The sequence below is a fragment of the Schistocerca serialis genome, unplaced genomic scaffold, assembly GCF_023864345.2.
Source record: "Schistocerca serialis cubense isolate TAMUIC-IGC-003099 unplaced genomic scaffold, iqSchSeri2.2 HiC_scaffold_1261, whole genome shotgun sequence".
In the NCBI taxonomy this organism is placed as follows: Eukaryota; Metazoa; Arthropoda; class Insecta; order Orthoptera; family Acrididae; genus Schistocerca; species Schistocerca serialis.
This window is the reverse complement of record NW_026047471.1, coordinates 5,514,062-5,528,582: the sequence shown is the minus strand read 5'-3', so window position 1 is coordinate 5,528,582 and position 14,521 is coordinate 5,514,062. Positions and strand designations below refer to the sequence as shown.

Genomic DNA, 14,521 nt, shown 5'->3' with positions numbered 1-14,521 from the left:
CGCACCGATTCATAGGAAGCACCTGAGGGAGGAGCGCGAGGGGGATTGTCCTATATATACCTGGCTCCGGCCCACCGCCGGTCAGTACATCAGCGCACCTGATGATGGCAACGTGGTCGATTGCCGAAATATTGTGTCCTATGCACACTGCACACTCATACCAGGCTGTTCACCCGAGATTTATTTCGTCAATTACGAGGCTGATGGTAATAGCTTTTTGTGGAGCATCGTCACAGGTGATGAAACATGGGTTCATCACTTCAAAACGGAAACAAAACTGGAATCCCTGATGTGGTGTCACATCACCTCTCCTTCGAAGAAAAAATATGAGGCTACACCCTCGGCTTGTAAAGCCATGGTGACCGTCTTCTGGCGCTCTTGAGGGGTTATGCTGTTTGATACCCTCCCTCATGGTGCAAAGATCCACCTTGTAATGTACTGTGGTAGCCTCAGGAAACTGAAGGAACAACTTCAGCATGTTCGCCGCCATAAAAATGCAAATGAGTTCTCCCTCTCCATGACAACGCGAAGTCTCACAGAAGTTTGCGCACCCGAGAGGAGCTCACAAAACTTCATTAGAACGTTATTGCCCATCCACCCCACAGCCCAGTACTCGCACCTTCAAACTTCCATCTGTACGGGCCACTGAAGGGTGTACTCCACGGGCAGCAGTACGTGGATGATGGGGAGATAACCGACGTAGCAAGACGTTGGCTCTGACATTGAACAGTAGGATGGTACCATGTGGGCATACGGCCCGTACTAGTAAGGTAGCTTAAGGCCGTCGCTCTGAACGGAGGCTAAGTAGAAAAATAGGGTTTCCTAGCGAAAAGAGTGGGTAATAATATTGGAATCCTGCATGAAACCAACCTGATTTCAGAAAAAAATGTTTTGCACTAGTTATTGAATGCTCCTTGTATATTTCACCCACTGAATAAAATCACGATTTCTCTGCGGGAGTAATATCGGACGATTTAGTGGGCCACTCGAGGTGGAGATAATGCCTTGAGTGTTTGTCAAACTACAAAAGTTACTGGCAGCCTGTGCACACGGCTGTTATCTTGGAACTGTCCACAGAGTCTCATCAGAGAGATGTAGAAGAAGCGATAACACTTGGTCACCGAGTACATTTAAATAAACATTGTGTTACGTGTTCACTATAACCAGAATAAATGGGCAAAAGTCATGGTACGAACTCCCCTCACCGCCCCTCACCACACTCTGTAAAGCATCATAGAGACACCTCCAAAGTGAACCATGCCCCCCCCCCCCCCCCCACCCAGCAGGCTGTAGATTAAACGCTTCATAGGGCCATCTGTGCGGTTTGCACCTTGCATGATTTGGATGGAGGCAACAAACTCGTCGCACCACGCTACACACCTCCAGCAAGCTGCTGCCCAGATTCTGTATTCTTTAGCCCAATGAAGACGTAAACATGTGAGCAAATGACTACTGCAAGCGATTCAATTCAAATGTCCAATGCAAGCAGTTCTCTTCCCAAAGTTAGCTCGAAGACTGGTGGAGATGGATTTCCAATCACTGATAGCAGCAATACATGGTTGGCTTTTGAACAGATTGACAATGAGGAGTGACACTACAGTACCTTTAGATCAGGAGGTTTTTACAGCCATTGGTCTTACTCTGCGACACATGGCAGTGAGCTGTACACTATTCCTTGTAGATACATTGGACCTTCCGAGCCACTGCACGAACAAGTCTAAAAATGTTACTAGCGGTGTGGTCATAGGGTCGTCCAAACATCATGAATCCTCGCTTCCATTCCATCGCTTCTTTATATTAACCCATCTCACGCAATAATTTCCATACAACCGACTGGAACACGCACACCGCCTCAAGGGCCTGACATATGTTAGCAATTGAGGTTCTGATGATCGCCTAGTATCAATAACAAAGAGCAGAACAGACAAATTTCCAAGAGATAGTGTTAATAAGTTACACTATAGTATAGTATGGTATAAACCCTGCGCATAATAACTGGATAGAGTATAGAGGACATAATTATACAAGACATAACCATAGCACATAATAATACAACAAACTACAGGAAAAATTGTTAAATGCTAATATCCTCTACATGCATCTCAAATAATTCTTTAATATTTATTTACTGGGAGGCCTTTCAATTTAATTTTCTCCTGCCGGTTTTCTTCAGTAAGGAGCTTGGCTTTGTAGAATTTTTTGCTTTTCAGATAGAAGCTGTAAATGTTCTCTCTCCTCTGTCCTTTGAGTACAGAATGACCATGTTTTCTATTTTCAGCTCCCCTTCCCTCGGTTGACAACTATATAAAAAGCCCCAATTTGCAGCCTGTCAACATACACTCTTATGTACTTTTCCTTTTGCCCTCTTATGAGTAGCACTTTAGGTTCTTCGATTTTAATTGGTTGTCTCTTAAAGAGTGTGAGGAGTAAAGGCTCATCATCTGCCAGACCTCCTCCTGCAAGTCTGACTGTAATGTCTCCCCTGTGGAAATTCACCATAATATTGTCTATGCAGGCATTCTTACATATAGCACAGTTATTTACACAATATAGGTCCAATGATCTTAGCATATTCAGAAATATGCTTGTGACTTGGTCCCCTGTGTTTACTATTTATACGTTAAAATCACCACAGATAGAAGTTCTCGACTTAATCACCAATACTTTTTTAAACTACTGACTCGCATTTTTCAATAAAAAATTACATATGCATCTAGAGGCCCATACAGACTAACTACATTCTCATTCTCCAGTTTTACACAACTAAACTCGCGATCCAATTATGAGAAATATGTAGATAAATGAATTTCGGAAAATTTTACTCCTTGTTTGAGAAAAATACCAGTCCCATCATTCTTTTTGTCTTCTACACATTATGTCTGCAACAAAATACCTTTGGGAATAAATATACAGGGTGTTACAATAAGGTACGGCCAAACTTTCAGGAAATATTCCTCACACACAAATAAAGAAAAGATGTTATGTGGACATGTGTCCGGAAACACTTAATTTCCATGTTAGAGCTCATTTTAGTTTCGTCAGTATGTACTGTACTTCCTCGATTCACCGTCAGTTGGCCCAATTGAAGGATGGTAATGTTGACTTCGATGCTTGTATTGACATGCGACTCATTGCTCTACAGTACTAACATCAAGCACATCAGTACGTAGGATCAACAGGTTAGTGTTCACCACGAACGTGGTTTTGCAGTCAGTGCAATGTTTACAAATGCGGAGTTGGCAGATGCCAATTTGATGTGTGGATTAGCACGGGCAATAGCCGTGGCGCGGTACGTTTGTATCGAGACAGATTTCCAGAACGAAGGTGTCCCGACAGGAAGACGTTCGAAGCAATTGATCGGCGTCTTAGGGAGCACGGAACATTCCAGCCTATGACTCGTGACTGGGGAAGACCTAGAACGAGCAGGACACCTGCAATGGACGAGGCAATTCTTCGTGCAGTTGACGATAACCCTAATGTCAGCGTCAGAGAAGTTTCTGCTGTACAAGGTAACGTTGACCACGTCACTGTATGGAGAGTGCTACGGGAGAACCAGTTGTTTCCGTACCATGTACAGCGTGTGCAGGCACTATCAGCAGCTGATTGGCCTCCACGGGTACACATCCGCGAATGGTTCATCCAACAATGCGTCAATCCTCATTTCAGTGCAAATGTTCTCTTTACGGATGAGGCTTCATTCCAACGTGTTCAAATTGTAAATTTTCACAATCAATATGTGTGGGCTGACGAGAATCCGCACGCAATTGTGCAATCACGTCATCAACACAGATTTTCTGTGAACGTTTGGGCAGGCATTGTTGGTGATGTCTTGATTGGGCACCATGTTCTTCCACCTACGCTTAATGGAGCACGTTATCATGATTTCATACGGGATACTCTACCTGTGCTGCTAGAACATGTGCCTTTACAAGTACAACACAACATGTGGTTCGTGCACGATAGAGCTCCTGCACATTTCAGTCGAAGTGTTCGTACGCTTCTCAACAACAGATTCGGTGACCGATGGATTGGTAGAGGAGGACCAATACCATGGCCTCCACGCTCTCCTGACCTCAAAATTCTTGACTTTCATTTATGGGGGCATTTGAAAGCTCTTGTCTACGCAACCCCGGTACTAAATGTAGAGACTCTTCGTGCTCGTATTGTGGACGGCTGTGATACAATACGCCATTCTCCAGGGTTGCATCAGCGCATCAGGGATTTCATGCGAATTAGGGTGGATGCATGTATCCTCGCTAACGGAGGACATTTTGAACATTTCCTGTAACAAAGTGTTTGAAGTCACGCTGGTACGTTCTGTTGCTGTGTGTTTCCATTCCATGATTAATGTGATTTGAAGAGAAGTAATAAAATTAGCTCTAACATGGAAAGTAAGCGTTTCTGGACACATGTCCACATAACACAATTTCTTTCTTTGTGTGTGAGGAATGTTTCCTGAAAGTTTGGCCGTACCTTTTTGTAACACCCTGTATTTACTTGAAGTTGGGTTAACCAGTGCTCTGATACACATACAATATCGACAATGCTACACAAACGCTGTAATTGTAAAAACCTTATTTCTAATGAACATGTGTTGATTTGTAGAAAAGTGAGTAGTTTGTCTCTATCTGCATTCCTCTTGAAGCTATTTGTCTCTATATTTGAAGTGTTAGGCTCAGTTAATGTCTTTAATCCTAGTGCATTGTGACAGTACGTCCCATACCTGTTCTTCTGTTTGTTGAATCCCTTTGCTAAGCACTTTCTCTTGTGGAACAACCTCTGATCCCACCAACAATCCTGGCCCTTTGGTAGTGGTTTCTTTTTGCGGGTTGACTGTCATATACAGCCTGGTGGGATTCCCACCTCCTGAACTTGTGTTCCTGTTCTTCTTTCTACAACTTTTTCTGTCTCCTTATAAGATGTGTTCTTCTCTGTCACAATTGTTGCTGGATTATTTTCATTCGGTACTTCTTTTAACTTTTGCATTGATCCCTTGAGTATGGTTTATTATTGACTAATTGTATAATACACATATATACTATTTGCTTTTAAAGATTCTGACGTTCTTCTTATGGGAGTTGTGCCTGTCACTGGTTTGACTAACTTTTAATCTACTTCAGTTCTACAGATATTCTGTAAACTTTCCTGTTCGATTTCAATGACTCATGAATCCCAGTGGCCTTCAGTTCTTTACCAGTTGCGTTCACGCGTAGCTAATGTGCTGTGTATAGCTCTTTTTTATTATATGTAATAATAAAGCTTGCATTATGGGAATCTTTCACAACTTTTTTAGTTTTCTGTTTGTGGAGTGGATTTCTTGATTCACACAACCTTTTAGCCAAGTCATGACTGTGTGGTATTCCAACAATAATCACATTTGTATTTTGTCATGTTGGCAAACATCATTAGCCCCTGCCCAAATAAGTGCAAAGCCTTAGAGAGCGCTCCAAAGTGAGCAGTACACGTTTTTGAGGAGGTGACATATTTTGTAGTGAGCTTATGCGGAACTGTACCGTTAAGTGATTTCTGGAGGATAAATTCAAGCGTAATTGTAGAAGTACCTTAACGTCACTGGGGTAGATGAACGAGGTACCGTCGTCCTCGGCGACGACACCTATGGTTTCTGCGTCCATGGGGAGCCCGGAGCGCGAGTTCCAGCAGGTGACGCGGTGGTTCAGCACCTCCATCATGAAGAGCACGCCTGTTCGCTCGTCCAGGAAGCTGCCTGTGGACTGGCCGCGGTCCCCGCGGCTGCCCACCGGCTGGAACGACCGGAACCACGAGGTGGTGCCAGCGGCAGTGCTGCCAACATGTGGAAAGTCTCAAAATGGACAATACAGTAATGGCCAAGTTCTTTAAACGGAGAAAACATGTGCAATGACGATGATGTTTGGGTGTGGGGCGCTCAACTGCGCGGTCATCAGCGTCCGTACAAAGCCCCAATTTTTTCACAGTCCAATTTGTTTCACAGTCCAATCTCGCCATTGTCACAAATGATGAGGATGATGATGAAATGATGACGACAACACAAATGCCCAGTCCCTGGGCAGAGAAAATCTCCTACCCGGCGGGGAATCGAACCCGGGACCCAGTGATCTAGAGGTAGAACCGCTGGAAACTAGAACACAAGTTACAGAGCATGTGCATTGAAGGAGATTTGACACTTGTCCTTCGTGTAAAATGTAGGTCGACTACGATAGAATTCCAGGTCACTCTTCACGTGAAACCTGTGTCGACGTTCCACTTGAAGTGGAGATCATGCTTCATGGATGGTTTGTATATGTACTGAGCGAAGTTGTACAGTGCTAAGGCGCTGCAATCTACATCTGCATCCACGTGACCGCTCTGCAACTCACACGTAAATGCCTGACAAAGAGTTCAATGTGACCACCCTGCAACACACACGTAAGTGCCTGGCAGAGAATTCATTGCGACCACTCTGCAACTCACACCTAAGTGCGTGGCGGACCATTCATTGTGACCACTCTGCAAATCACATGTAAGCACCTGGCAGAGTGTTCATTGTGACCACTCTGCAACTCACACGTAAGTGCCTCGCAGAGCTTTCATTGTGACCACTCTACAACTCACACATGCCTGGCGGACCGTTCATTGTGACCACTCTCCAACTCACACGTAAGTGCCTGGCAGAGCGTTCATTGCGACCACTCTGCAACTCACACCTAAGTGCCTGGCGGGTCACTCTTTGTGACCACTCTACAACTCACACGAAAGTGCCTGGCAATGAGTTCATTGTGACCACTCTGAAACTCACACGTAAGTGCCTCACAGAGCGTTCATTGTGACCACTCTACAACTCACATGTGCCTGGCAGACCGTTCATTGTGACCACTCTGCAACTCACATGTAAGTGCCTCACAGCGCTTTCATTGTGACCACTCTACAACTCACATGTGCCTGGTGGACCGTTCATTGTGACCATTCTGCAACTCACACGTAAGTGCCTGGCGGACCATTCACTGTGACCACTCTGCAACTCACACGTAAGTGCCTGGCAGAGCCTTCATTGCAACCACCCTGCAACTCACACCTAAGTGCGTGGCAGACCATTCATTGTGACCAGTCTGCAACTCACATGTAAGTACCTGGCAGAGTGTTCATTGTGACCACTCTGCAACTCACACGTAAGTGCCTCGCAGAGTTTTCATTGTGACCACTCTACAACTCACGTGCCTGGCAGACCGTTCATTGTGACCACTCTCCAACTCACACCTAAGTGCGTGGTGGACCATTCATTGTGACCACTCTGCAAATCCCATGTAAGAACCTGGCAGAGTGTTCATTGTGACCACTCTGCAACTCACATGTAAGTGCCTTGCAGAGCTTTCATTGTGACCACTCTACAACTCACACATGCGTGGCGGACAATTCATTGTGACCACTCTCCAACTCACACGGAAGTGCCTGGTAGTCCGCTCATTGCGACCACTCTGCAACTCACACCTAAGTGCCTGGCGGGCCACTCATTGTGGCCACTCTGCAACTCACACGAAAGTGCCTGGCAGAGTGTTCGTTGTGACCAGTCTGCAGCTCACACGTAAGTGCCTGGCAGAGCGTTCATTGTGACCACTCTGCAACTCACATGTAAGTGCCTCGCAGAGCTTTCATTGTGACCACAAATCACACATGCCTGGCGGACCGTTCATTGTAACCACTCTGCAACTCACATGTAAGTGCCTGGCAGAGCGTTCATTGTGACCATTCTGCAACTCACACATAAGTGCCTCGCACAGCTTTTATTGTGACCACTCTACAACTCACACATGCCTGGCGGACCATTCATTGTGTCCACTCTGCAACTCACACGTAAGTGCCTGGCAGAGCGTTCATTGCAACCACTCTGCAACTCACACCTAAGTGCCTGGCGGACCATTCATTGTGACCACTCTGCAACTCACACGAAAGTGCCTGGCGGACCATTCATTGTGACCACTCTGCAACTCACACTAAAGTGCCTGGTGGAGCATTCATTGTGACCACTCTTCAACTCACACGAAAGTGCCTGGCAGTGAGTTCATTGTGACCACTCTGCTACTCACACTTAAGCGCCTGGCAGAGCATTCATCGAACCACTTTCTCTCTCTTTCTCCACCTTTACACCCTCGAACAGCGCCTGAGAAAAACGAACACTCAAATCTTTCCGTGCAAGCTCTGATTTCTCTTATCTTACTAGAATGATCATTTCTCCCTCAGTAGGTAGATGCCGACAAAATGTTTTCACTTTCGAGGAGAACGTAGGCTACAAAAGTCTTGAGAAGTACTCGTTGTAACGCAAATCGCTTTTGTTTTAATAACTGCCAAACTAGCTAGCTATCATATCCGTTAAACTCACTTCCCTATTTCGCAATAATAGAAAACCAGTTGGCCTTGTTTGAACTTTTCCGATGTCCTCCGTCAGTCCTATCTGTTAAGGATCCTATATCGCGCAGCAGTACTCTATCAGAGGACGGACAAGCGTATTGTAGGCAGTCTCTTTCGTAGACTTGTTGCATCTTCTAAGTGTTCTGTCGCAACATTATCTATGTGATCTTTCCAATTGAAGTAGTTCGTAATTGTAGCTCCTAAGTGTTTAGCTGAATTGGCAAGCTTTATATTTTTGTGATTTGTCGTGTAACCGAAATTTAACAGATTCCTTTTAGTACTCACACTTTTAATTATTCAGGGCCAATTGCCACTTTTTGCATCATACACATACATAGCTTAAATCATTTTGCAGTTGGGTTTGATCCTCTGGTGACTTTACTAGACGGTAAATGGCAGCATCACCTGCAGACAACTTAATATGGCTGCTCACATTGTCTCCCAAATCATTTATATAGATTAGGAACAGAAGAGGGGCTGTAACACTTCCTTAGAGAACGTCCAAGTATTTATTGTCTTTACTCAATGACTTTCCGTCAATTACTACGAACAGTGCCGTTTGTGAGGAACGGTATGAAAAGCCTTTTGTAAATCTAGAAATATGGAACCAATTAGTGATCCTCGGTCTGCTGAACCTGAATGTCCGAGACATAGTAGCTAACCGTTTCAGTCAGCAGTGCCTGATCAAGATCTGACGCCTCGATGTACAGTTTGTTGTGATACTGAAGAAAAACGTCAGCTTAATTTAAAAAATTCGCGTTCTGTTCCGGCGCGCTACCATAAGATCCGCAGAAATTTATACGGGAGGGGGACTGGGTGGGGGCGTCGGCAAGACTCCACAAACGTAGTTGTATATCAATTGCTGAAGCGCAGTACAGTCCTACTGCGATCAGCCACTTAATGCTACAGTTGACTAAATGCGAGGTATAGTGGAATCACGCGAAATCACTTCTGGAAGTATATGAAAATTCTGTATACTACACATTCCTGGGGATGGGCGGGGGCACGCTATGTGCCCCCAATTGTCTTCCTTTGTGCGTTAAGATCCAACTGCGACCACCAAATGGACTGCAGTGTTAGCACAAATGAGGAGAGTGCCGTTTACGTAGTTTCCCTCAAGCACTTAGCCCCAGTATCTGGATGGTTTCTTCGTTCTTAGTTCGTTTGCAGGATGTGACTCATCTTAATTTCTACTTGTCGGGTCATACGAAAAGTTACGTGTTCGGAAAACCAGGCGAGAAATTGCTACCAGTAATTCGCGACATCCATTGAATAACACATGGTATGTGCAGACGCATACGACAGGATTTTTTGCTACCGTATCATGGCTGTACAGAAGTTCGATGAGGCTACTTTGAACAACTGCTTTGAATGTAGCGCATACTACAGAAAATTAAAATTGTTAGAAAAACGTAACTACTTGGATTTTTATCATCATTAGCAGGTCAGCTGTAAATCAAAGATTTTTTCCTTATTTTCGCTAATAACTTTCTATCCAGAGATCGGGAAATAATTTACTTATCTCAAATTACACGTTAGTCCTCTTCCGTATTTGCAGTATGCTCGTACCACCATGCAGTCTGACAGGTATCTCATTAGTTTCACTGCCCATTCCCATACTATGCGACTTCCTTTTTTTTGTAATCTCGCGCTCATTTATTTTTGTACATATCGTTTTCACATGCGTGTTACCGTATAAATGCTGCTATTTTGTTATGATATTCTGTAGTAGTATTTCACATTGCAGCCTACTTTTTCTTTCATTGGTCGTGTCGGTACCACCACGATCAAGAAGAATCTGGTCAGAAGATGGTTCAAATGGCTCTGAGCACTATGGGACTTAACATCTATGGTCATCAGTCCCCTAGAACTTAGAACTACGTAAACCTAACTAACCTAAGGACAGCACACAACACCCAGCCATCACGAGGCAGAGAAAATCCCTAACCCCGCTGGGAATCGAACCCGGGAACCCGGGCGTGGGAAGCGAGAACGCTACCGCACGACCACGGGATGCGGGCTTGGTCAGAAGACTGATTCATTTTGCAACTGTTTGCTCGATAGGGAGACATTCTGTTTAAATGAGGGGAAGAGAGGATCTTTACTTTGTGCGCTGTCAGTGGGAAAATTAATTACATAAAATTTCTGGCCTTAATCCTGACCGCATATGACAGTTGAAGACGTCCCTAGTTGCAACGGTTTCTAAACTGATTAGCTAACAAACTGAGGAAGTTGACAGAGACTACAAGGCACAAAAAAATTGTCATTAAAATATTCATGTGTATAAAAACCATGCATTTTCGCAATGTCGATAACAGCACTCACGAAAGATGGTTGCAGCTAAAACTCCCTGCAGACAACCAGAAGTAAAACACCGACATTTAAAGGGAAATAAGAAGTTGCTAGTAAATTAATAAACAAGTAATGATTACACAGTACCGGACAACGTGCCTTCACTCTAGAAGCCAAACTTAACCTCTACACTGCAGATACTGTCGAAGAAAAGTTTTCGTGATAAATCAGAGAGATTATTGCACCCTTGAGGGTTCCGTTGAAGCGACAAAGTGGCAGGGGGGCAGGATGGTTGTGGTGTCTTTTTACTATGTGATGATGTCGAAGCGTCCTGTAGGCCGCTACAACGCTCCAACCGAAACAGTTGTTTGCGCCTCGTTAAAATGACGGAGCTTTACAGGGGGCATCATTGCGCATCCCTGTCCAAATTATAAGGAGCCAAATTTGATAACCGTTGGCATCTTCCCAACGCGCAAGCGCAAAGGTCCGCACAAGGAGAATGGGGCAGAAGAGGCGGCGTGACAGAGTTTTATGACCTCAGAGTGACAAGTACTTAGTAAGCTACCGACGCCAAAAATTAGATTTGCCAACTGCTGAAAAAGGTAGTGGCCGTGCTCTACCTGCTGGACATAGAGCGCACATAATTCCTTCGTTCCTCAGAGGTTTCCCGTCCTGCTTAGAAGCCAACCGACGCAATCGATCGTGCCATATATCATAATCCGGGATACTGCTGTACAATATGTAACGAATCTTGCTATGATTGTTGATGGGGAAGTATGCGTGTAAAGTTAGAAAGACGCCCAGTCAGTGAGGCTCCGGCTCTAGGCTGATACACAGCTACAGAGCGGCAAGTTAAGTGTTTATCTTTTCCTGTCTTGTCCTCGTAGTATATTAAATTTCGTTCGTGTTTCCCTTGAAGAGGCGTAAGCTCGCATTTTGTTAGTGTGAATTCAGGAAGTCTGTAGCGCAGTTTTCATTTCTTCTGAATAACCAGATACATGGCTCATTAACGCAACAGCATCCATTGGTAGCACATCAGGAGGTTAGCAAGTTTCATATAAAGTATTGTGTCTGCTTTTACAGTTTACTTTTTCAGTTAGTCTTGCTAGGTTGGGTAGAATGTGTGCATACTGTGTGCGGACGCAGGAGGAGCTGGCCACAGTTCGCGAGCAGTTCTGGCTACAATCAGCCACCTTCATGCTGGGGTTGTAGCGGTGGTAGAGAATCTGGTGCGTGGCATGGGACACCTCAGGTATCGCTTGTTTCGCTCATGACTTCTGCTTCGGACACATCTCCTAGTCTACCCGACGCTATGAATCCGTCATCACTGCAGAGTAAGTGGCGGGTGGTAACGCGTTCGCGTTGCTCGAGGCGAAGGATCAATGTGAAGACTGGCCGTCTGGCCTTGGCCATTCACCCAGTGAGTGGACAGGTGTCCGCTCCTTCAGAAGGGTGCGAGCATGCACACAGGGGTGGGGTAGGGGGGCGGGGAGGTTTGCTAATTATCGGTAGCTCCAACGTCAGGTGCATTATGGAGCCCTTAGGCAGATAGCGTTCAGGGCTGAGAAAAAAGCCAATGTGCACTCGGTACGCCTACCGGGGACCTCAAGATGTGGAGGCGGTCTCGCCTGCTGCTGTCGAACGTGTGGAGTGCAGTCGTCTGCAAGTTGTGACTCTTGTCAACACCAACGACGCTTGTCGCGTGGGTTCTGAGACCGTCCACAGTTCATACGAGCGGCTGGTAGAAGAGGTGAGGGCTAATGGCCTCATGCATGGGTATAAGAAGAGCTCGCAATTTGCAGTGTTGTTACCACAGTTGATCGGGGTCCTTTGATTTAGAGCAGAGTGTGGGCTCTTAATCAAAGGATCTGTGGACTATCTGATGGTCTTGGCTGCAGATTCTAGACCTGCTTTAACGGTTGAGGGTTTGATAGGTCAGGGTGCGCTACACAAAGGAAGCAGCTACTCGGTTAGAAGAGTGCTTGTGGAGTGCACGTGATTTTTTTTTTTGGCTAGGCAGTAGTTTTAGGCACTGTGATGAACACTCGCCAGTCGATCCTCAGGAAGGGAAGTCACACCGCATTCAGAGTAGAGACACTTCGACTGTCAAAATTGTCGAAGTATTCGCAACAAAGCTTCCGAATTCATTGTCCCACAGAAATGTTCTCGCTCTCAAATTATTCTGGGGACCAAGAGCTGGTGGAAACCCAAATGGAAAATTCTTAGACATTTATCGAGTCATGGAATGTGTATTGGAAAGACAGGTTAGAGGCTATATGAGGAGGAGAGTTCATTTCAGTTGAAAAAAATACTGTCTGTTTTGAGGTCGAAGTCGCGTATGACAGTGAAGTTGTCGCGTATAAGAGATCTAGAGTCATTCAAAGAATGTCTTCGGTCAGTAGCGCGTAAATACCCAGATCATACATTACTAGTTGGAGGCGACTTTAACCTGCCACCTATGGATTGGAATGTCTTTGGATTCTTTGCACGGTTACAGACAGACCGTCATGCGAATTTTGAATTTGTTTTCTGAAATTTGTCTTGAGCATCTAGTTCGGCAGCCCACACGCAATGGAAATAAACTTCGTAGCTACAAATAGGTTGGACCATATAGACAACGCCAATATGGAAATAGGGATTAGCGATCAGGATGTGATTATAGTAACTACGGTTATGAAAGTTAATAAATCTGTACAGGAGGCTAGGGGAGCGTTTCTACTAGAAAGAGCAGATAAGGAGTTGTTAGCATCTCACGTAGGCAGTGAATTGAGATCACTTGGTTCCAGTAAGATGCACGTAGAAAAATTATAGGTAAAGTTTAAGCACATTGCAGTGGTCTGGAGAATTATATGCGTAGTAAGTGGATGAAGGACGGAAAGGACCCACCATGGTTTAATAACGACAAGCAAAGGTTAGTAGAGATGCGTGCGTCTTTGAAAAAATCAATGCGCGAAGCATACAACTGCAACCACCGTCAAACCTTAGTAAAAGATCTGGTAGGGAAGCCAAGAAAATTTTGGTCCTATGTAAAACCGCTAAGTGGGTCTAAGGCTTCCTTCCAGGCACTTCTTGACCAGTCGGGTATGGCAGTTGCAGAAGGGAAAATTAAAGCGGAAGTTTTAAATTTAATGTTTAAGAATGCGTTGACGCACGAGAATCATACATAGACACACCGTCATTTGATCATCGAACAGACGCGTGTATGGACGACATAGCAATATGCATCCCTGGCGTAGAGAAACAACTGCCGGCCGCTGTGGCCGAGCGGTTCTAGGCGCTTCAGTCCGGAACCACGCGGCTGCTACGGTCGCAGGTTCGAATCCTGTCTCGGGCATGGATGTGTGTGATGTCCTTAGGTTAGTTAGGTTTAAGTAGTTCTAAGTCTAGGGGACTAATGACCTCAGACATTAAGTCCCATAGTGCTTAGAGCCATTTGAACCATTTGAAGAGAAACAACAGAAGGAGTTGAAAACAAATAAGTCACCAGTTCCGATGGAATACCAATTCGGCTTTTCCAAAAATATTCTACGGCACTGGCCCTTACTTAGCTTGCATTTATGGCGAATCCCTCGCCCAGCTCAAAGTCCCAAGCGACAGGAAAAAAAGCGCAGGTGAATCCTGTGCATAAGGAGGTCAGATGAACGGACCCGGAAAATTACAGACCAACTTCTCTAACATCTGTTTATGGCAGAAACCTTGAATATATTCTCAATTCGTATATAATAAACTTTCTTAAGGCTGAGAATCTTATGTCCACGGATCAGCATAGTTTTAGAAAGCACCACTTGTGAGAAACTCAGCTTGCCTTACTCTCACCTGATGTATTGCGAACTATGGATGAAAGGCA

At 45.0% G+C, this 14,521-nt stretch overlaps 1 protein-coding gene across 1 annotated transcript in view; it reads right to left on the bottom strand.

Annotated features, from left to right (window-relative positions):
• LOC126438153 (L-dopachrome tautomerase yellow-f2-like) overlaps positions 1-14,521 on the bottom strand; it is a 131,821-nt gene that overhangs the window by 14,525 nt on the left and 102,775 nt on the right. Inside the window, exon 5 of the mRNA XM_050090531.1 lies at positions 5,562-5,802. Within this exon, the coding sequence (XP_049946488.1) occupies positions 5,562-5,802 (241 nt within the window). The remainder of the gene's footprint in view (positions 1-5,561; positions 5,803-14,521) is intronic.